Source organism: Bison bison, unplaced genomic scaffold, assembly GCF_000754665.1.
Source record: "Bison bison bison isolate TAMUID 2011002044 unplaced genomic scaffold, Bison_UMD1.0 scf7180017864473, whole genome shotgun sequence".
Lineage (NCBI taxonomy): Eukaryota > Metazoa > Chordata > Mammalia > Artiodactyla > Bovidae > Bison > Bison bison.
In genome coordinates this window covers 11892572-11916715 of record NW_011495034.1, presented here as the reverse complement: position 1 = coordinate 11916715, position 24144 = coordinate 11892572, and the positions used below count along the sequence as shown (strand labels likewise).

The window sequence follows — 24144 nt, the reverse complement described above, 5'->3', positions numbered from 1 at the left end:
GGGAAGGCAGAGGCATGTGTGTGGTCGGCGCCGGCGAGTTCGCAGCGGAGCCATCTTACCGAGAGTAGAGAATTGGGCCACCGACCCCGGCGTCACGACGCCTCCTCTCCGCGGGTGACGAGCGCGGCGCCCCGCCTGCCCACCTTCCTGCCCCCGAGCAAGAGGCACATCCATTTTTAGCGCTCACGCTGGAGTTACCGGACTCTCCGGGGTGGCCATGCCCGGCCGCTTCGGGGAGGGGAGCGAGGCTGTCCTCGCGCTGATTTCTGGCTCCCTGGACCAACCAGTGGGGGAGGCGGGCGCAGGCTCGCCCCTCGGCGCCACGGGCCGGCGCTCTCCGGGGGCCGCGGGTGCTCCCGGGCCGGCGCTCCCCAGCCGGCACCCAGGATGCTCGGGGCGCCCGGGGATGCTGGCGCGCAGGCTCGCCCCGAGCAACGTGGGCTCCTCATCCTTAGTGACTGAAATCTTCTCTCCTCTCTCTCAGGAAGAAACGTATTGCTAAGCTAGCAAGTTACATTTAACGTGAGAGCAGAAATAAGTAAAATATTTAAATAATTTCCAGGACTTAATCACTGGCTTCTAGGTAGTTTGAAAGACTTCCTTCAAGAACGTGTTGAAATCTAATTACAGCAACTCCACATCCAAATACCCTGAACATAACACACAAAAGTGGGCTAGGAAATAAAGTCCTGATGGCAATGCAAAATTTAGTATTTTTTTCTAAGTTCGTTTTAAGGTCCTCAGAAAGACATATAGCATGTGCAGTAAGAAATTTAGAAAGCTAAAATTTGCCAAGATCTTTCCGATTTTATTAAAACCATCCAGTGCTCCATTTTCAAAATTTCAAGGGGAAAAAAAAGTTTAACTTCATCGATGGTAATTTTACAGCTAAATAGGGGACAGACTTTGTTTGAACTTACAATTATGTTTGGCAAAATGCATTTTAAATTACATGCTAATCAAGGCATGTAAAGCATTTTCACTTAAAAAATTATCCTTTAATCCCTGTATAATGTATTTTAGGTAGCGTGTAAACTATTTCAATTACGAAAACCAACATATGCTCACTGTAATAAACTTTTTAAAAGTTGTTCATACATATATAAAGTAACAGTCCTCTGTACCTTCCGCCTCCCTGTCACTCAAAAGTAACCATAATTACCACTTTAGTGTGTGCTGTTCCGTACATTGTAGTTCTACTACAAATATAAAGCACATATGCACATACAATAGTAGGCACATTTTGAAAGACAATTCATTTATTAAACTAATTCTTAAATGGGCCGTTGCTAATAAAAATTAAAGGGGATTTTCCTTATTACCAAACTTTGAAGCTATTTGGTTACTAAAGAACTGCCATAAGCATTTCGGCCACTAGGCCCATTTTCATGCCCACTAGACTAATTTTTTTGGTTTTACAATCAATCGCATATAAAAGTTGACAAATGCAAGAGAAATACAATAAATGAGTCCCTCCCAATTTATAGTACAGTGTTTTAGGCATTAGAACTTCTTGAAATTACTGGTATTTCTCAAGTGATATCTTCCATTTTAGGAGCCAGTTCTCAACAAGGAAGTTAGATGATTCAGGATGTTACAGGGTTTTGACAATGGATGGTTGAAACCTGCCATTGATGTGTTCCATTTGTAATGGGATCTTTTCAGAACCAAGCTGAATCCTATCAGAATTTTTACAGTACTGATGTCAGGAATACACCTTACTTTGACTTGTCTACCTCACTTCCCAGGCATTTATACTGGGCATTTATTTAGTACTTTTTAAGAGTTCAAGCTGAGTCATACCGAAGCTGCAAAGGAATCTTTCAAAAAGGTGCCATGCTTATGTACGCCACCTAGAGGCTGTGTGGATTAAGGAAATAGAGTTTACTTAGCAAAGACTTCTTATAGTCCCATCTTTTATGCTACAGTTTTTTAAAATATTTGTTCTTGAAAGTGAACTATAGAATAGTCCAATGAGAAATTTTTACTGTATAATTTTGTTTCAAGTTTCAAAGCTTGGCCGCCATTTTTCATACTTTAAATTGTCAATAGCCCTCACGTATTTTTACTTTCCTTTAAAAGCTGCCCTGTAGCTTTGTTTCAGAAAGTCTTTGAGTACTTTGCTTCAGAAAAAGTCTGAGTACTTAAGAGAATTTAGTTGAAATCTACTATAAGACCTCTACAGGGGTAGGACAGCAATCCACAGATACAAGGAGAGGCTCTCCTGTAAAGTCCGGGAGATAGGAGACCTTGGGTGTGTTTGATCTGATGGTCACCAAGCCTGTACACATTTTCACTGACTTTACTGCTGACTTTCTTATACCTTCTGTGGATTGCTGATTTCTCTTCTTTACTGAATGGAGCCTTTTTAAAAAATGTTGACCAATATCAATACTTTGAGCTGTCAGTTGAATACATACTTAAAACATAACTGAATGAAGCTTCATACTTTAAAACCTCAGGTTTGTACTAATTCACAAAGACTACATATGTCCCCCTATATCACAGGTGTTCCCAAATAGAGTAATTAGTTTGAAATTTACATGGTGACTTCCCTCACTCCCACCTCAAATGGAGACACTTGGGAGACTGACATTACCATGATTAAATGAAACAGTTAACTTTTTAAATAAGTGAGTAAACTCCTTCAAACTATCACCTGTGTAAAGCATTTCATCTTGTCCCTTCTTGTTTTAAATACAGGGGGCAAGGGAATGAAGCTAGGTTCAAAGAAAAGATTAAGAACAAAACAACGGATGCTAATTTATAAATTAAGTATTGTGCGTTTTAAACTCGGTAGCTATAGCAAGCATCCATAGCATAAAAGTTAAGGTACCCTGAGTTACAGCCTATACTCCTTAAGGCTAGATTATCTATCCCCCTGGCCTCTGCCCTCAGCCATGCCTTCCCACCTCCCGCAGTTAAATTCCTTTATTTCACTGTTGATTTGAGAGCTAAAAAGGGAAGAATCTATCTTCCTTAGATTTTTGGAAAGAGCCCAGGCTTTGGAGTCACAGAGACATAGCTTGGATTCTGATTCTTCCATTTACTAGCTGTGTGAATTTGGGTATATTACTTAACCTATCAAGAGTCTCAACTTTGTGTAACAGGTATAACTAAACCCATGTGATACCTACAAAGCTGTTGAGGTTTTGAATAACAGGTGTGAGGTGGCAAAGCCAATGCCCAGGTATTTTATAAAGGGAGGTTTTTAAGTCATAACCACGTTCTTGCACCAGACCACAAATGCCAGCTTATAACAATTAAGGCAAGAGCACGATCCATAGTAGTACAAATACTTATGAAATGAACAAAGAATTATGGAAACCTCTGTGTGACAATTCCCAGTCTTTTTACTTAGCTAGTTGAGTAGTTTCCATACCCCTTTCTTCTTAAAACCATTTCTCCACTTGACTTTTGGGTTACCTGCTTCACTGGCCACTAATTGGGTAACTTTAATTGATCCTATCTCCCTGACTTCTTAACTTTAGAGAGCCCCCTGGGCTCACTGCCTTGGAATCCCACCTATTTTCAAGGTTTCACATATGGACAGTTTCTAAATTTTTACCAGATATATGATCTCCACTTATTCATTACCTTCTTTATCCCTGGAACTCCTGATGGTTTCCCTTCCCTGCCCCCAGAAAAATAAGTGGCTCTTGCTGGCTCCACCTTCAGGATATATCCACAATGTTACTACTTCTCCCCTCTATGGCTACCTGTGGTCCAAGACACCATAATTTCTTGCCTCAATTGAACTATCCTCCTGTTTTGTCCCTTGCCATCTTACAGTCTCTACTAAACACAGCAACTAAAATGATCCTCCTAAGATGAAAGTCACCCACTCCAGTATTCTTGCCTGGAAAATTCTATGGACAGAGGAGCCTGGTGGGCTACAGTCCATGGGGTCAAAAAAAAGTTAGACATGACTGAGCGACTAATGCAAACACACAAAATGAAAATCAGACCATGTCGCTCCTCTCAACATTCAACATTCCAGTGGCTTCCCATGCCACTTCATGAAAAAGCCAAAAATCCTTACGATGACTTCCAACCCCTGCATCCTCTAGCCACACCTTTCACCTCCAGACTCACAGTCAGCTGCTTTCTCTCCTGCTCATTCTGCTCTTGCCCCGGTGGCTTTGCTTTTTCTCAAGCATGTGCCTGCTGTCTGGCCTTAGTACTTGCTGTTCCTTCTGACTAGATACTCATACTGCTTGTTCCCTCTCTTAATCTTCATCAGCAAATAGATAATCTCACGAGATGTCAGACGTAGGACCCTGCATCTAGAAATGTACTAGAAATTGAAGATAAAGTGGCCGAGGTCTGGGACAGAACCGTGACACAGTAAGAGAAAGAAGAAACCTAAAGGATCTCTTACTTCAATAAACTGCAGTTTATAATACACTATGAATAAGTAATGCCTAGCCTATTCCTGGTACCTATTTAAGGAACAAAAAGAGCTACAACGTTATACAAGAATGACAACACATGAAGGCATTAGATTCTCCATAGGTGACCCAGAAACATCACCGCCCCCATCCCCGAGTGCTGGTGTAGACTTTGTGGAGTGGATCCAAGAGGCAGGCCACACAGTGCCAAACATCCTCAGAGGACCAGGAGGTCTGAGAGAGAATTTGTATTTGTGGAATGGTGTTCCTCCCCCTACTAATGAGGAGGCTGCTTGCAAAGAGCAGTCATTGTACTCATCTCTGGGTTCTTCTCGCAGAGCACACTGTCAAGGGTGCTCAGTAAAGACTGAATTACATATAATGACTGAACTACATGGAGTGACTTGGCTTGTACTTTATTCTTTCTTGTTCTCATGCCTGTTCCCACAGTGTATACTCTGACACATCAAGTGGTATAAGAAACCTTTGTTTCCTCTTCCCAATGTAAAGAATGGATGACAGGAAGGGGTGCCATGAGGGAGAAACCCACTGTGAACCTTTAACAGTTGAGTTGAAGCCCTAAGGGGCTTCTGAGCCATAGGAGAAGTTGGCAAATAGTGATTTTTCCACTTTGGAGCTCTTTGATCTGGATCTATGCATAATATGGGGTAGCCCTTCTAAAGTGGGTTTAGCAGGTTAAATGATGACATACAGAAAAGGCAGAGGGATTCCTTAGCCAAATAAATTTAGGAAACACCGGATTAATAGTACTGGTGTTCTTTACTGAAGGATTTCTCAGACCCCTTGTTCTGCCAGAGTGCTTTATAAATCCTCAAGAGCATTTCCCAAGCTTTTGGCCATGTTGTTTCATTCGCGAGATGCCCTGACCAGGAACCAGTATTTCACATAACAGCACTGTGAGAAACTGGTATGAAATGTACAAATTTTATAAGGAGCACTTAGGTGTGTTTCTGGATTTTCTGCTATGAAAAGCCAATTTTAGCAGCCAATAAATGGTGTAAGTGGACATTCAAAGGGTCTTTGATGTCATCTTGTAATTACTGAATATGAAATAATATTTTGGTTTTTAACCCTAGACCTGGAATGGAAAATTATCTATGTGGGCTCTGCAGAAAGTGAAGAATACGATCAAGTTTTAGACTCTGTTTTAGTGGGCCCTGTTCCTGCAGGACGGCATATGTTTGTATTTCAGGTAAGATTATTCTTGGTATATCTGTATGCCAAATACATTTCTAAATGGTCCTCAGCCCTTTCCTTTTGGGCTACATCATTCTGGTTCTACTGCATTCACTTTTTATCTGCTTCTTTCATGTTTTAACAAGTTTATGTGTCATGAAGGAATGCCACCTCCTGGTTACACGTGCTGAGAGTGTTCCTGTGATTTTTACTTCGGGGTTTGAACAGCACGCAGTTAACCTTTCACTGTGGCAGCACACATGTGATGGTTAATTTTGCACTCTTCCTGTGAATAGCCTCTGAGTATGAAACCTTTAGGGTGGCTGGCTGTCCAGCAGCCCAAAACAGGGGTTCAAAATGCTTACTACTAACTGGGATCATCAGTAATATGCATTTTCAGATTATAGTTTCAGACACTAGGAATGATATAACAAAACAACTTTATTTTAGCATTACTGAATCAGTAATTCAGCTAGGTTACCAGGTATGTTAGAAGATAAGAGATCTGTGAGATCTGAGGTCACTGGAAGTCCAGTGGTCTACTAAAGCATCTCCCCTACACTTCTTATAGAGGGTTACTATTACAAATCCACAGCTCTGTCATTTATAAGGAGAAACTCTACTAATAGATAATTATGTTCTCCGATCCCACTGACAGTATTTAGGTCTGTGCCAAGGCTTCAGACATTGTCTTCTGTGTTGAAAAATACTACTCCTTTCAGTGCACATCAAATTGTTGTATACAACTATCCAGTCACTTCTCAGTTATCCATGCTTATTAGAGGAAGATGTTTATAATAGTCCAAAGAGTAACTAGCCATAGTTTTTTAAAAAACTATTATTTTTTTTTTTTTTTTACAAGTTTTGCCACCCAACAGAATTCCATTATTTAAGTAGAACCCACTGAGAAGACTTAACCAGAAAAAAAAAGCTAAATCTTCTATCCCTGAGCACTCACTTGGTTCACTTCACAGATGAGGCCAATTTAAATGAATACTGTTGGTTAAATAATCCCAGAAGATATGGGCTAAGAATCACTCAAACCTATCTCTCAAGCCACCACTGCTCCCTCCTCTTTCCTAAATTTGAATTCAAAATCTTGGTCTCCTAGCCTTAGTGCTTTTTATTAAAAAGCAACAAGTATTATATATAAATAAATGGTTAAGGAAAGCTTACATATACTGACTGAAAGGCTCAAATATATTAGTTACAAGTTCTGTTAGAGACTTCCCTGGTGGTCCTGTGGTTAAGACTCCACCTTCCAATGCAGGGAGTACAAGTTTGATCCCTGGTCGGGGAACTACATGCCCACAAGCCTCCTGGCCAAAAAAAAAACCAAAACATAAAACAAGCAGTTTTATAACAAATTCACTAAAGACTTTAAAAATGGTCCACATTAAAAAAAAAAACCTTTTAAAAAAGATAAGTGCTGTTAAGCTGAGTTGTGTGACTGACTGACATCTTAGCGGAGGACGAGGGTATCAGAGATGCCTGTATAGGGAAGCCCTGCACTTGAAAACTAGGTTTAGTCCCACTCTGCTGCTTAGAGACATGTGACTTCAGTCAGGCTCCTAGCCACGCCAGTCATCTCTGAACTGTGAATAATAGCCTACCTCATAAGAATGTCATGAGGAATAAAGCAGTTAAGTATAATCAGTGACAGACAGCTCCCTATTTCTATAATGAGAACTAAGTTTTTATTCTCTTAGCTTCTTGAAATTGTTATATAAAGAAGCACTATTTGCTCTGATCCACAAGCCTAGAGAACCTATACTTCAGATGTGTGCTGTGCTTCGTCATGTCTGACTCTCTTGTGACCCCATGGACTGTAGCCTGCCAGGCCCTCTGTCCATGGAATTTCTCAGGCCAGAATACTGGAGTGGGTTGCCATGACCTTCTCCAGGGGATCTTCCCAACCCAGGGATCGAACCCAGGTCTTGTTCATTGCAGGCAGATTCTTTACCATCTGAGCCACCAGGGAGGCCCACTTCAAAGATGATAATTCGTAATTCAAATCAAGAAACTTGAGGTGTAGTGATATACCTTTCAATGCTGATTTAAAAAAAAACTTGCAAATACATGCCGTATTTTTTAAACAAACTTTTAAAAATTTATCTTTTCTATGTGTTTATATTGGTTAAGAATATTCCTCAACTTTGGGCTTTAAGTGCTATGGGAAAGGTTCTTAAAAAGTATTTCCCTGTAGTGATTTTCACTTTGGTATGTGTGCACATGTTGCCACAAGTACAGAGGAAGTACAATGTGACCTAGATCACGTGTTCAGCCTATGCGTTTTTTTGAATTCACTCTTATCAGCAGAAAGGTACTAAAATAGTTTTGTGTTTTATGTTTGAAACAAATTACCATAGTGTTCTCCTGGTCTGCCATGATTTTGCCTCTCCAAATAAAATGCCTTCCTCTTAATTAAGTGTGTCAAAGGCTAGCAGGAAGGTGCCCAGACATCTACCTCGTATTGCTTGTTGGAGTCAAAGATCTCTGCTTATCACTTCTCCATCCTAAATCATCTAAGAGGCCTGCAGGCTTCTCTCCTTGATTTCGCTCGGGCTGAATCCTTTAGCAAACAAATTTTAAAACACAAACATGCTTAGAACCAATCTGCTGAGGGGATGGGAAGCAATAGTGGGAGAGGTTCCCATAGCACTAAACCACCTCTGTTTCCCATCTCTACCCAAAGGCAAACAGCATATTCTCAGGCCCCCTGTTCTATTCTGGTATTTCTCCAAAGAGATCATAAACCACGTAAGGGCAGGAACTGAGTTATGAATAAATTTCAAAATACTCAGTATATACTGTGCCTAGAACCATGCCAGACTTGAGATCACAGAGTTGGATGGGACTCCTGCCCAAGATAAAGCTTAGAATTTTAGGGAAGCTTGAAGGGTAAACATATTTAGATTGTTGGAATACATTAATAGAGACATTGTGTCAAATAATATGAGTGCATAAAGAGTGCTATTAATTATATGTTTGGATTAGAAAGTGCCTTACTAAGAAGGATACATTTGACACAAGCTTCAAAGATGAATTTTTCAGCAAGTTAGGGAAGGAATATATGCAAGACACAAAGGCATGAAGAATTATTACTACTTTTTAAAGAACTTACATTTCTAGACCAAGAGGTGGAGTTAAAGAGACTGTAATGTTGATTGAGACCAATTGTGAAGGGCCTTATAAATGAAGCTAAAAACTGAGGGTTTTTATGTCAGAAATTAGGGTAATCACCTGAGGTTTTTAAAACCCAGTGAAGGGATAGGAATAGATCTGCACTTAGATAGCATTAGCATGTTGGCCATGGTGCAATTAGGCTAACACTGGGGGAGACCAGCAGGGAAGTTTTAGCAATATTCCAGATGAGAGATGAAGACCTGAATTCTGCTTTCAGAGATGGTGGACACTGAGACCCACTAGATGTGGGAGGTAGGGAAGCTGAGGTGACAGGCTTCTAGTCTAGGTGACTAGGTGGGTGTCCGGTGCCTTTCTGTGTCACCTCCCTGTGGTAGGTAGATAGTAATCACGAGTCTTTAATGATAATGGCCTGAGAACACCAGTCAGAAGTGCTCCCAAGCTGAGGCATGAGCTGAAGCGCTCACCCAGGCCCAGGGATGGCCCTTCGTGTCGCAGCAAGAGTAGCCAGTCTGTGGGACTTCATATGCTTCGTGCCATCAGAGTGGCTGCTCTCGGCCATGCTCAGTGCTACCACTGCCTGTCCCCAGCCTGTGACGCCTTCCAACTAAGTCCTTCCTGTCTTCCACGTGGCTGTGGACAGGGCCTGAGCTCTCAGCCACCTCTAGCTCACCTGCCTCAAGTTTCAGCTTAGAGCAGTTTGATTCAAAACAAGATCTGCCTCAAACAATCTCTACCTTCACTGAATTTCCATAGTATGTGGGACTATTTGTATTTTTTGAAATTCTGCTATAAAACTATTTCCACTCCACTTTCAGTTTTATATTAATTTCCTATTAGAATATCTGTGAGGGGTGGGGGGTGTTGACTGGATATGAGAATATGGGTCCTAGGAAACTGGATAATAAACATGTGCTGCCAAAAGGCTGTATGGGATAATTAAATGTTTACTAATTTTTAAGGTCTGAAATTATGACTGGGAAGGTTGGACTCAATAAGACTATTGATTTGTTTACTATATTTTATAAAAGGTTTTATAATTGAATATTGCATAATCCGTCATGAACCAGCACACACGGTAGCCGCACACACGGTAGCCACATGTATTTTCCTCTAGACATGGTGATGTTTTCAGGTACTTAGGCATATTGTGGAGAAATGTATGAGCTATATTTTCTAGCTATAAGTCAGTTTCAAAAATGAGCATTTGCCTTCCCAGTATGATTTCCAAGTTTTGGTTGCTGTGCCCTTGACTGAAGGTGCTCAGTGTAACCAAAACTCCAGTTTTGCTTATGGTTAACAACACTTTGTGCCGTGTTTTTTTTTTTTTACATGATTCTAGGCTGACGCACCTAACCCGGGACTCATTCCAGATGCAGATGCTGTAGGTGTAACAGTTGTGCTAATAACGTGCACCTATCGAGGTCAAGAGTTTATTAGAGTTGGTTATTATGTAAATAATGAATATACCGAGACAGAATTAAGGGAAAATCCGCCAGTAAAACCAGACTTTTCTAAGGTAATACTCCTTTTCATTATTCCTTTTTCATTCATTTTACTGTACAGTTTTTTAAGCAGTTGCCATTTCATAGTACATTATGAAAGTGGCTTTAAGACAAAATAAATTTGAGGTCCTTGTGCCAACTAAACAAGCCAATCATTGTTCCCTTACCATGGATGACTTCAAAGCTACCTCCAGGTTAGCTATTAGCAGTTAATGTTGGTCAGGCACCTTGAGAGTCTGATGATTTAGAAAACTGAAACTGCCTCCAGCAGGTCTCTGTTAATGGCTCCCTGTATGGCATTCCCCATACATCATGATTCTATCTATTTCCGTCTTTAGGATGTTCAAATTCCTGTGTGTTGTACTGATTATTCCATAATATTTTGGTCTGTAACATCTCAAAATTGTAGGGGGACGTTTTGTTTTTCATAGGAACATTGTTATCTCAAAACTCCCATATGCCTTGCTTCATCAGCTATTCTCAAAGGTTAAACTACAGGTCTTAAATATTATCTGGTGGTGAAAACAGCTAAGTTTCTGAGTGTGAACCTGAAGTCTGTGACTTGATATTCTCAGAAATACCAAGTACTTTATGATTTTCCATTGGGAACTATAATATTTAGTAACTGGTGATTTTTGTGATATTGAACATAACACTATCTACCAGACCATGCAAGAAACATTACATGGGAGTGGAATGGAATGTTCTTCTTTCTGATAATAAGGCTAGAATGTTTTTTATTCTGATGTGGAACCTTCCCTTTCTAATTTATTAGTTACCTGTATGGCTACTTGTATAGCAAAATGAGAAGGAACTAGAATATTCTGTCTAAGAATGAGCAATAATAATTAAAAGATAGGAAACCATTAATAATGAAAGGTCCTATTTGGGGATACTTTGCATTTTACTTGAAAATATTACTGAAGAAGGACCACATCAAAATCTAGAAAGCACGTTAATTTGTTAAATGAAGCATCCTCTGATGCATTCAAGAGATTCTCTCCCTTTTAAGAAATAAGGATAGAGTTAGATGTTTTGTTGGATAGTAAAAGATCTGAATGATTCCTTCAGGCTCCCCACATCTTGTTTCCATTAGGCTAAAATAATTTCTTTACTGCAGCCCTGTCGTTTATTAGTTATGTTTAGTGTATTTTATTTGACTTATCCTTTGTATATGAAGACTTCCCTGGTGGCTCAGATGGTAAAGTGTCTGCTTGCAATGTAGGAGGACCTGGGTTCGACCCCTGGGTTGGGAAGATCCCCTGGAGAAGGAAATGGCAACCCATTCTAGTACTCGCACCTGGAAAATCCCATGGACAGAGGAGCCTGGTAGGCTATAATCCATGGGGTCGCAAACAGTCAGACACGACTGAGCGACTTCACTCACTCAGTTTGTATATGAATTAGTGCTTTAGGAGTACAAATATAAAGAACCATTCTATTAAGGTCTATCTGTATACAGTGATCTAACTTTCTTAGTGTTTACCATTTATATATTTCCTTTATCCTCTAGCTTCAAAGGAATATTTTGGCATCCAATCCCAGAGTCACAAGATTCCACATTAATTGGGAAGATAACACAGAAAAACTGGAAGATGCAGAGAGCAGTAATCCAAATCTACCGTCACTTCTTTCAACAGATGCATTACCTTCGGCATCAAAGGGATGGTCCACATCAGAAAACTCACTAAATGTCATGTTAGAATCCCACATGGACTGCATGTGACCACCTGCCATCCCTTTAGTACAAATTAAGCTATAAAAACACACAGAACTATTTCCCTGAAATTCCGTAAGTACATAGTCAAGATGCAATGTGAAGAATTTGTTTAAAAAACATCCTGTAGAAAGTTTATAAGAAAACCAGTATTTGAGCAAATTGTGGAATATAAATACAACTATTTTTAAGTAAGTTTTTCTCTAATGTGTTATTTTATTTGTTCTGAAACTAATCTGATTAAAACATATATATTATTTTCTTCTCCTCTATATGTAATTAAAGCACTTAAAAAGAAAAATGAATCATTAGACCAGGTTGTAAAGATGTCTTAGCCTCTTGGATAATAATCTTTGGGCCACTATCTTAACTAACCTTTGAAAGAACAAAGTGCACTTCAACTAAATGTGTCTTCCTGTGATAACACATAATTTGGTTTAAGGGGCAAATTTCCGTTCTTTTCCCGGCATACCCTTAAAGAAGGGATTTGAAGTAAACTATATGTGACCAAGAACTTCAAGATCTAGTTTTCCAGGCCACTTTGAAGCCTCTTATGTCTACTATTCATATAATGTTAGACAGCATTCAGTTTGGTTCTAAGGTAACAAATGTGGTTAATTGTTTATAAGGTCCTCTGCCTATGATTTTTGTTTTTATAACAGTTTAGGACATCACAACAGTTCTTGAATCATACATCATCATTACCCAGTGAATTCAACATGTCAGAAGCAGATACAAACTCCCTAAGTTTAAGAATAGAAGAGTATAATGACTTTTGTTCATTAGATTTATAAAAAATACTATGAACATAACCCTTTAAAACTGTTTTGACAAGTCATCTGTTGTTGGCAGCATTTATATAAAAACAGTAGATTTGGAAATATATATTTAGCTTTATCATATGAAACTATATATATTTCCACATAAAGTACTTTTCTCCGAATCTCCCGACACTCATGTACAATATTTCTGGTAGACATTTTCTAGATAGCTTTTTCAGATGAGGTTTTTTTAAAAGCAATCTTGAAAAGGAATGCATTAACTAAACGGGACAAAAGGTTCTTTTTCTTTGATGAGAGCTAAGTCCTTCCTCAAAAAGTTTCTTATGTTCCAGTAAATTAAGTGTAGAATATTCTCATCACTCTTGCTGCTAATCAAGACATTAGCCATATAATACAGAATTATGCAGTGCCTTCATAGCTAAAACTTTTATACTGCACTTTTTAAAAGCATTTATTTTGAGGAAGGGAAAGGGGCATATGTCTGAATATGGATTTGAAGCTGTATATATTTCCTGTCATTCTACAAAGTGACTTTGTGAAGCAAAATTTTGCTAAATGTTAAACTCTGAAGTTTAGTATACCAGATAATTAAAATACTGTCCACTAACTAGTTCATAGACTTTAAAAGTAAAATACGTACGACTGTTAAAACAACATGAAGAAAATTTCATTTTTGTCTAATTGCAATTAAAAGAAAATGTTAAAATATTAAAATGAAAATAAAACTAATACTTTCCAACCAAGAGCTCAGTGATTAATATAACAGGAACACAATACATGCTTATTAGAAATAAAGCATATATAAGCCAAATTACCAAATCAGTTCACAGCTGAGTTTTTATCCTGATTAATTATGATTGATTTGTACTGACATCAAACAGTTAGGTTTTTAAATCAATTTGTAAACTGACAGCCAATTTTCACAGAAGTTTGAAGCTTAAAAACTATTCTCTCTTATTTAACATTTTGATGGTTCTATAATTTTAAAAAATAAAGAGTATTCAAACATTAGGAACTAAGAAACTAGAATGCATAGGTTGTTTTTTCTTTTTTCTTTTTAGCTAGACACTGCCTGAAATAACAGCTAGAAAGTTTGGAAATGTTTTTTCCCTTTCTGATCATAGTGAATAGCTGTGTCCTGAGAAGATAAACATGAACAAATTACTTATGCCACAAAGGAAATAGGCGAGTAGGCCAGAGGGAATGTGGCTATCATTGGAGCTGAGAGAACAAGCCGAAGTCTGAGAAACATGCGTGCATTCGTTCATTTATAATCTTATATAGCCTTAGGCTTTCGTTTGGTCTTAACCCTCAGGTTTGAGGTTTTCTAGTTAACAAGAAAGTCAATGGCAACAGTTTTTAAAACATTTTACTGTAATCTATGGTAAAAAAAGAAGTTTAAGTATGACCCCCATAACACAAGTATGTATATTAACAATTTGCACATAATACACTCGTAATAGTGCACCTTCTCTGTGCACTAGTATACTGTAGTATCTGTTACTGTATTTTGTTTTGAAAGTGCTGGTTCTGACCGATGAATAGACCCTCTAATGGGTTGTGATACAGTTTAAATAAAGGGTAGTCTGGCCCTTTGGGTGGATTAGAAGTAGCAATAACTTATCTACAGTTCTAAAATTTATATTCCTTCTACCTGCCATTTCTTTCATATTTGGATTATAACCTTGGCAATAAGACAGAAAGTGCTAATTCAGTGAATTCAGCAGCCATTCAGTTTAAAACTGTCCAAATACTCTGAAATACTAGTAGTCCACAAATTAGCCTGGTCTTATTTCTTGACACTCCATATAATAATTAGGAAACATTCCATGTCATTACTGGGGAAACTCTTTTATTCGTTCATTGTTAATATCATTTAATACAGAACTCTAAAATACTGAGTCATAAAATTTTGAAATGCACATGAAGTCTTCTTCATATATTCCTGTCTTTTCCCCTTCCAGTACCCTAAAGCTTGTCTACTCTTCTCAGTCCACAAATCTCTTCCTGTCAGTGCTTAATATACTGTTTAGTTATATTTCAAAGCTGAGACCCCTTAAAACAGAGATCTTATTACTAAGGACCATAATGGAGCACTTCCTGCTTTATAAGTTTTCAAATATAAGCTTCTCATAAGAAATCTGAGTACAGGCCATGGACAGTAGACATCCCTAACCAGTAACATTTGTAAAATGTATGAAACCAAAGGCCTACTATAGGAGAACAGGAGAAATATTTTCCCAGTCAAAACAGTGTAGAAATTTTAAATGGCATCAAAACATGTCCTTTAAAATAATTTTTTCCTAAAGTCACTTTATAATCAAATCTTAACATTCTATCAGCAAAGGCTTTAAATATACTGTACTTGTTGAAGAATCATTACAGTGTATGAATGAAGCTCCATGTTGCAGTGATAAAAGTATACTTTCCACATCTAAGACACATTTTCTACCTAAGAATTTTTAGCAGGAATCACTGTTGTCTGTGAGATCCACGAGTATGAAAATGCCTTAAGCTTTATGCCATCTATTTACTTTGTAAAGTGAGATTTTACCCCTATTTAGTTAGTTTCAGCACTGTTTGCTGGGTCTTCACAGAATTACAGATGCTGCTTAAGCATGTACAAAAGTAATCACTAGAGAATGAGAACGTTGAACACAATCATTCAAAACTAAGATACAAAAAAGACACATGGAAAAAGCTTTTGAAAAATAAGTGAAGGTGGAGCTTTTGAAATATTTTCTTAGAGCGACAAAAGTAATGCTGAATATTAGGTTTTTGGCAGTAACACAAAAATCTTGAAATATATCCTATTACAGGTACTTTTTCACAAGAAAATAACCATTGTGTTAGCTTCTGAAGTAACATTAAATAACTGAAATCATCACATAAAATACCTGCACTAGTAGATCCAATTCCTGTGGTGAGCACAGATCTTGGTGTAATCTTTGCTGCATATTTGAGGAATTGAGATTTCCCTGTGCCAGGATCCCCAACCAATAAAAGATGAGATTCACCTAGAAAAGCATAAATAAAGTTTCTAACTGCTATGAAAAGACTCATAATTAGTCAAAAATGGTCCATTTGGAATGCTCACACAATTTTTATTTTATATAGTATTTTAGTTTAAGGTCATTCAAGGAAGACTTTATCCAGAATGTCCTTAGAAAAGTTAACTTTCAAAATAAATAATAGTCTTTGGATTTCTGAGTGCAGCATTTAAAATTAAAAACTTTTAAGAGATTTTTGTTCTAGTTCCAGATGTTTAGGGACTGTGTTTAACATTTAAAAAACTTTTGGCTTATAAAGTTTCTGATTTTATTTAATTTATTTTAAATATCAAACTACTGTGATTAATTCTTTCCATCCATCCATACAAGTATACTTATAAGTGTTTGCGACTTTGTACGTGCTTTATAAACACCAAATCACTTATGATTCTAACAGTTAAGTGAAAACCTTTTCATTCTATGAAAATTTTAGTAGTTTCATGAAACATCTATCTTATAAGTTCTTACTTTTTGAACGTAACATAGAAAAACATGTGAATATCCTGTGGCAGATGTTATCTCACTGACCAAGCAAATTTATTCAGTCATATTCAAGTATTTTCTGAAAATATTAATAGGGAAATACTATTGAAGTTCAACATTTAGCAGAATGCCTTGTAACAGTAGGTAATCAAGAAATACAATATGCATAAACCTTATTATACTTACTATTCTATACTGTACAGTATGGTTTTTGAGTCCTTACCAACACCTGGTTTACAATAATGTCCTTTTAGTCTTTTGGTTAAGCCTTTGGTTATTATGGCCCTTATACTACCTATATGAGGGCCATAATAAACCTAATTTATGCCCTTCAGGTCAGTTAAGTGTTTTAACCACACAAGAGCTCCCTGCCATTTGGAAATGACTTAAGAGTCATTTTGGCTTGAATGCGTGACCTACAGTAGCACCTCTCAGCAGATGGCATATTTGCTGCCCACCAGCAGAAGGCGAACCAGCAGGCAGTGACTGAGAGCAACAGTCTAAGAGACACACACTGACAGGCACAGATGGAGAGACACTGACTTGGAGACAGGAGAAAGACTGGAAATCCAATGAAAAACACAGACAGTAAAAGAAACAAAGATTTTATATTGTGGCTCCCTTATAGGCAAAAGTCTTTGGAAAGACTGGAATTCTACAAAGTAGTTCCTGATGTTGGACTGAGTATTAGACAGTGAACAACTGTCAGTTTTTAAAAGACTGCATTTGGAAAATAAAGCTCAACAAGCAGTTTTTCATTCAGCAAAGGGAAATCATAGCTTCTCTTCTTACTGTATGTGTTAGTATTTCTCAGAAATCTTAATGGGTACCAACCTCTGACCCGTGTTCCTGTAGCATCGGTTCTTTGAATCCCACCAGCCAGCACCATGGCCACAGCAAGCTTTACTAGGTACATTCCAAAAACTTGAGGGCACAAGCTGGCCAATATTTCATTCCTTCCTAGGAAAAGCAGAAAGATGAGTTATCATAATTTTTCAAGAAATACTAACTGAAATTCCCCTTTCTGTCCTATCTTCTTATAAACACTCTAAAATGATCTGACTAAAAGGAGTGAATAATGTTGTTTTGTTCCTAAAAGTCCTTTTCTTATCAATGCCTTGAGATGAAAAGTTCTGGCTGCCACCTGTTTTAAGTTTCTATAAATTTAGCATATTTATAAGGGACAGAAAGAAATCTCTTTTCTCCCTCATCAGGCTAGCATTATCCCTTAATACCAGCTGCACTTCCTGTGCAATAATTTCAGTAAAATTACTCCACTCCTAAATAAAAGGAAGGTGTTCTCAGAAACAATGAGTCAGACTGTAGAAAACTATGTAAGGTACTTGGAGGTTCTTCAGAGGTACAAAAGAGGTAAAATCAACCCATCCTGTGAGTCAATTCAGCATTTGCTCTGAGCAGTTTGGTAAATTCTGTTTTATCTAGACTCAGTATCTGTGTTATCAGGATATTTAGAAGATCATTATAAACAACTCTAGGAGTCCAAGCTGGAGTTCTTAAGATTCTTCTGATCACATGCTTTAAGTAAGAGGTTATCATTGTCTTAGGTTCTGTTTCTAGAAATGTCAGACACTAAATCCAAAAATCTGCCTATCCCATCCATGAATAATTTAGATATTTCGTTCTGTCATTGACCAGTCAACCAATGAGGTCATAGATTCTAACCAGCCTTTCCTGAGTTTGTCTTATTTGGAACTCACTACTGTGATGGCACTCTGTGTGTCTACATTCACGTTACCAGAAATTAATGTCTTTATGTTGTGTGTCTAGTCGCTCAGTCATGTCCGACTTTTTGTGACCCCATGGACTGCAGCCTGCCAGGCTCCTCTGTTCGTGGGATTCTCCAGGCAAGAATACTGGAGTGGGTTGCCATGCCCTCTTCCAGGGTATCCTTTCAACCCAGGGATTGAACCCAGGTCTCCGGCATTGCAGGCAGATTCTTTATCATCTGAGCCACCAGGGAAACCCAATGTCCTCATGCTGGTAACTAATTTGCACATCTGAGGGCTTTTATATTTAACTTTGAGTTTGTACGTTTCAGTGATAGCTCTTTTGAGGAGGAAGATAATCATACAAGTACTACTTTAGTTGATGACACCAGTTCCAGAAGCTTTTTCACCAAGATAAAGGAAAGGGGTTCCTCCATAATTTATGGCCCTATGCACAGAGGCTACTTTTGTAATGAATCAAAATTGACTCAGTGGCAATTAAGCTCTGGTGATGTAACCTGGGATGGCAGAAGTAGTGAAGAAAGAAAACATTCTAGTGTAAATAAAACAGGAACCAAAAAAAGAATTAGTCAACCCTGGAAGGAATTTCATTAACTGCTAAAGGGATTCCTTCCCTTTTCCAAGGTAGAAAGCCCAGAGAAAAAGACGAAATGTCTGAGATCTACATAGTTAAGACCTGACAGCAGGTACATAAATTCCGACCAGAATCTAGAAATTACACATAGAAAGAAACGATAGCTTCAGTAAGCAGGGGACAAGTGGACAGACTGGCCTGGGAGACACTCAAGCCAAAGCTGTCAGAGAGCCAGCTTTCTGAGTAAAGGTGGATTCCCTGACTAATGTGCTGACAGGAAGCACTTCCTATGGGCTTTCAGGTCAGAGCCCAGTGTTACTTACTAGCTGCCTGACCTCGGGCAAGGTTCTGACTCTCTCCACCTCCATCTCCTTATCTATGAGATGGAGATGATAATGGTATTGCAAATAGAGCTGTTCAGGAGTTAATTATTGCACAGCACACAGAATAGTGCCTGGCACATAGGAGCTACTGAAACTATTATACCTGTATTACTTGTGCCTATTTCTTATCTCACCATTTCCTCACACTGTGGTCATCATAAAAGAGAAACTGAAGTCAGATCTGAGGTACCAGAGAAAAGCAAAGGGGAAGGTCCATTCCCTAAATTTGTTATCTAAAGTTGAAGAACTTAATTCCTTGGGTCATGGCAATAGAAGCTCTCATGACTCTATCACGGAAGAGAATTCATTAGGGGGAATGATACACCAACACTTTCCTTCCTCTCCTCCTCGGGGCAAATTTCTGGTTCTAGACTGTGTTAATAGTGTGCCCATGTAATCCACTCTTGTGGCATGGCCATTATTTACCCCAATGAAGAGAACTTAGGTCTAAGATGATAAGTCACCCTGGAGTGGGTTCAGATGGCCCAACAGAACCCAACCCCTTTGGGTTTCTAGCCGTCCTCTAAGCATCAGGGTCAGGGGATCCCTGAGATCACAAGAAAATCTTCAGCTCCTTGTCGGCACTCACAGTATCAGATCTTAATGAAGCAAGCCAACCTCCCAGAGCTGAGCAATGTAGTAATGTCTGTCTTTAGACAAGCAAAATGAAGACACACTTTGGATACAGCTCCCCACCTTCACCACCCTCCCTCCGTCCCCAACACACACACACACACACACACACACACACACACACTTTGAAATGCTAAGATATGGCTGATAATAGGTACTCAGGAAACTAACAAAGCAGAATCTTCATACTAAAAAGAAAACTGTTGCCTCATTTTCTCCCTGTCTTCCTACTTATATTTCCCACAGGTTATTATATTTATTTCTTCCTTTCATCTGGTAAATAAGATGTATAGCTATAGCCTTCTAATTAAAACAAGATAGACTCTTTGATCAACAGCACAAAGCACTTCTGATAGCCCTGTATGATGCCCTTCCTAACACTGTTACAGATTTTTGTAGGGAACTGATCGGGAGAAACAATGTTTTTTTTTTTGTTTTTTTTTTTTACTTATTATTTAATTAGTATACATGTGTTCCCCATCCTGAACCCTCCAAGTAAAAAAACTTATTTAAAAATACATATGGTTCATAGAGTCAAAGCACTGAAGAATTGATGCTTTCTAATTGTGCTGGACAAGACTCTTGAATGTCCCCTGGACAGCAAGAAGATCAAATCAGTCAATCCTAAAGGAAATCAACCCTGAATATTCACTGGAAGGACTGATGTTGAAGCTCCAATACTTTGGCCACCTGATGCAAAGAGCCGACTCACTGGAAAAGACCCTGATGCTGGGAAAGATGGAGGGGAGGAGGAGAAGGGGGCAACAGTGGATGAGATGGTTGGATGGCATCACTGACTTAATGGACATGACTTTGAGCAAACTCTGGGAGATGGTGAAGGACAGGGAAGCCAGGTGTACTGCAGTCCATGGGGTCGTAAAATCAGAGACGACTTAGGCGAATGAACAACATGATTTGTAAAAGATTTGCTTAATGAAGCTATAATACAGAGACCTTTGGTTCTTTCTGTATGGATCAGATAAAAGAATGATTGATAACCACTGTATATGTGTTACACACATAAGCAAAAGAAAAAAAAATCCCACAAAATAAAAGCCAACTGCTTGTATTTAAAGCAAATGAAAGTCTTATTTTATGGAATTATATCTGTCCAATTCAATACATGATTTAAGATACATAATCACTGTGTATTAGATCTGAGGTGAAGCTTCTCAGAAATAGTCTATTATTGGCTTCCATTTATTTTTCTCAGAAGATGCCTCCAAGAAAGAATGAAAACAGACACTTGAAGATTTAATTGGTGTTTTATATAGTTGGGATTTTTTAATAAAAAATACTCTAGAAACCCAAAGGCTATAATGTTTTCATCTGTGTAATTACATCTTAAGTGTAATTTCTGACTATGAAGTCAGAAATTTTTGCTGTGATGACAAAGATTTTTTGCATCTCTCTTATCATCTTTTTTACCATTCCATATTTTTAAATCTTTTAGGTAAAAGAGTGAAGCTGTCTTAATGATACAAGATGAATCAGAAGAGAAATGATTTTAACAGAATAAAGTTTCATAACAGAATGAGTTTTGCCTGTTTAAGGAGGAACTATAATTGGTAAAGAAGGTAGAAAACTCTGAAACTATTTTGGCCAGATAAGAGATATTAAAATAATACTTGGAAATGGAAAATCTCTTGGGATTTCCAGTAAGATCACTAAACAGAGAGGATTATGCCAGAAAAGGGCTTTAAAGGGAGATTATAGCTAGAGGCACTGGTAAAGCTACTCCCTCAGAACACAGCCACTGATGCACAGCATGTAAATCACCAACATCATGAATGAAATGCCATTAATAAATATCAGCTCCATACCCTTAATCACAAACCTGCAAAAGGATCGCTCTTATAGTGTTCCCAAAAGTCTTCAAATTCCTTTCGGACCTCCTCATCCATGTTGACCCCTGCAGACTCTTCGTTATTTACTTGGATATAATTGGCCTTCAGGACTATCTCCACTTCACAGCGCACATCTTGCTTAAAGGGCTTCCACCGCTGCATTACAACTCCATAAATAGTGATGTCATCACCTGGAAAAAAGCACTGAGTGAATCCAGCAGTAGCATCCTGCCTGCTTGGGCACAAACTCGACAAAGGACCAGAACCAAGAAATCAACCACTACCCCACCAGGGTTTTAGAGTGGTGCACATTCCTCTAGAAACCATTTGGGGCAAAAGAACACAGTGTCCCGATTTATTTATTTATTTTTAATCAGGCACTTGTATTTGCACAGCTAAAAGCTAAAGCCAGCATTTTAATTTTTCTTAATCTGCCATATGACAATCACACCAAATTCTAACCTGTCCTTGGGAGAATACTGGATGATATATTCACTGTGATTCTATTGTGTGAAATGTTCATCCTCTCAGAACAGTAACCATGTCGTTCTCATTTAATCAAGAGGTGGGGACTGAGCCAGAAGGATAAAGTGCAGTCTGTCCTTCAATATTCCCAGGGGATTGGTTCCAGAATCAACCTCAGATATCAAAATCCGGGGACGCTCAAGTCCAAATCTGCTGTTCCACATCCATGGATTCAACCAACCGTGCATCATGTAGTACTCTAGTATATTTACTGTTGAAAAAAACCTGTGTATATGTGGACCCATGCTGTTCAAAGCACTGTTGTTCAAGGGTCAACTGCACAATCAACCGGTGTCAGGAAAGCAGACAGTATTGTGATGATGGGTACAATGATACTACTTCTAGTTCCCAGTGTATTCATTTTTACTCAAGTACACTTATTAACGTTCACTCACCTTTTTTGTTTTTTAAAGGACAAAAGAATGAGTGCACCAAGAAATGAATGAATACTTGTTCTATTTCAAAGCTCCTCTCCACAAGCTATGAAAGCAAAAATCCCACTTGATTCTTCTTGATTGGTTCCTTCCCACTTATGGACACTCTCCCATTCTTTTTGTTTTTTTTAATATATATTTATTTTAATTGGAGGCTTATTACTTTACAATATTGCAGTGGTTTTGCCATATATCAACATGAATCCACCATGGGTGTACATGTGTTCCCCATCCTAAACCCCCCTCCCACCTCCCTCCCTCCCTATACCATGCCTCTGGGTCATCCCAGTGCACTAGCTCCGAGCACCCTGTCTCATGCAACGAACCTGGACTGGCGATTCGTTTCACATATGATAATATACATGTTTCAATGTGATTCCCCCAAATCATCCCACCCTCGCCCTCTCCCACAGAGTCCAAAAGACTGTTCTATACATCTGTGTCTCTTTTCTGTCTCGCATATAGGGTCATCATTACCATCTTTCTAAATTCCATATATATGCGTTAGTATACTATATTGGTGTTTTTCTTCCTGGCTTACTTCATTCTGTATAATAGGCTCCAGTTTCATCCACCTCATTAGAACTGATTCAAATGAATTCTTTTTAATGGCTGAGTAATATTCCATTGTGTATACGTACCACATTTTCTTATCCATTTGTCTGCTGATGGACATCTAGGTTGCTTCCATGTCCTGGCTATTATAAACAGTGCTCCGATGAACATTGGGGTACACGTGTCTCTTTCAATTCTGGTTTCCTCGGTGTGTATGCCCAGCAGTGGGATTTTCGGGTCATATGGCAGTTCTATTTCCAGTTTTTTAAGGAATCTCCACACTGTTCTCCATAGTGGCTGTACTAGTTTGCATTCCCACCAACAGTGTAAGAGGGTTCCCTTTTCTCCACACCCTCTCCAGCACTTATTGTTTGTAGACTTTTGGATCGCAGCCATTCTAACTGGTGTGAAATGGTACCTCACTGTGGTTTTGATTTGCATTTCTCTGACAATGAGTGATGTTGAGCATCTTTTCATCTGTATGTTAGCCATCTGTATGTCTTCTTTAGAGAAATGTCTGTTTAGTTCTTTGGCCCATTTTTTGATTTCGTTGTTCATTTTTCTGGAATTGATCTGCAGGAGTTGCTTATATATTTTTGAGATTAATTATTTGTCATTTGCTTCATTTGCTATTACTTTCTCCCATTCTGAAGGCTGTCTTTTCACCTTGTTTATAGTTTCCTTTGTTGTGCAAAAGCTTTTAAGTTTAATTAGGTCCCATTTTTGCTTTAATTTCCAATACTCTGGGAGGTGGGTCATAGAGGATCCTGCTGTGATTTATGTCGGAGAGTGTTTTGCCTATGTTCTCCTCTAGGAGTTTTATAGTTTCTGGTCTTACGTTTAGATCTTTAATCCATTTTGAGTTTGTTTTTGTGCATGGTGTTAGAAAGTTCTAGTTTCATTCTTTTACAAGTGGTTGACCAGTTTTCCCAGCACCATTTGTTAAAGAGATTTTCTTTTCTCCACTGTATATTCTTGTCTCCTTTGTCGTAGACAAGGTGTCCATAGGTGCGTGGATTTATCTCTGGGCTTTCTATTTTGTTCCATTGATATATATTTCTGTCTTTGTGCCAGTACCATACTGTCTTGATGACTGTGGCTTTGTAGTACAGCCTGAAGTCAGGCAGGTTGATTCCACCAGTTCCATTCTTCTTTCTCAAGATAGCTTTGGCTAAT

General features: G+C 38.5%; 2 protein-coding genes across 4 annotated transcripts in view; one reads left to right on the top strand and one right to left on the bottom strand.

The window, feature by feature from the left end:
* The window catches only part of ASF1A (anti-silencing function 1A histone chaperone), a 14750-nt gene extending 985 nt beyond the window's left edge, over positions 1 to 13765 (top strand). Inside the window, exons 2-4 of the mRNA XM_010861799.1 lie at positions 5489 to 5604; positions 10075 to 10251; positions 11751 to 13765. Of these exons, the coding sequence (XP_010860101.1) occupies positions 5489 to 5604; positions 10075 to 10251; positions 11751 to 11963 (506 nt within the window). The 3' untranslated portion in view covers positions 11964 to 13765. The remainder of the gene's footprint in view (positions 1 to 5488; positions 5605 to 10074; positions 10252 to 11750) is intronic.
* MCM9 (minichromosome maintenance complex component 9) overlaps positions 1 to 24144 on the bottom strand; it is a 97308-nt gene that overhangs the window by 56175 nt on the left and 16989 nt on the right. For all 3 annotated transcript variants that reach the window (XM_010861800.1, XM_010861801.1, XM_010861802.1), the window contains 3 exons: positions 21445 to 21645; positions 17104 to 17229; positions 15634 to 15753 (listed from right to left, as the gene is read on the bottom strand). In XM_010861800.1, the coding sequence (XP_010860102.1) occupies positions 15634 to 15753; positions 17104 to 17229; positions 21445 to 21645 (447 nt within the window). The remainder of the gene's footprint in view (positions 1 to 15633; positions 15754 to 17103; positions 17230 to 21444; positions 21646 to 24144) is intronic.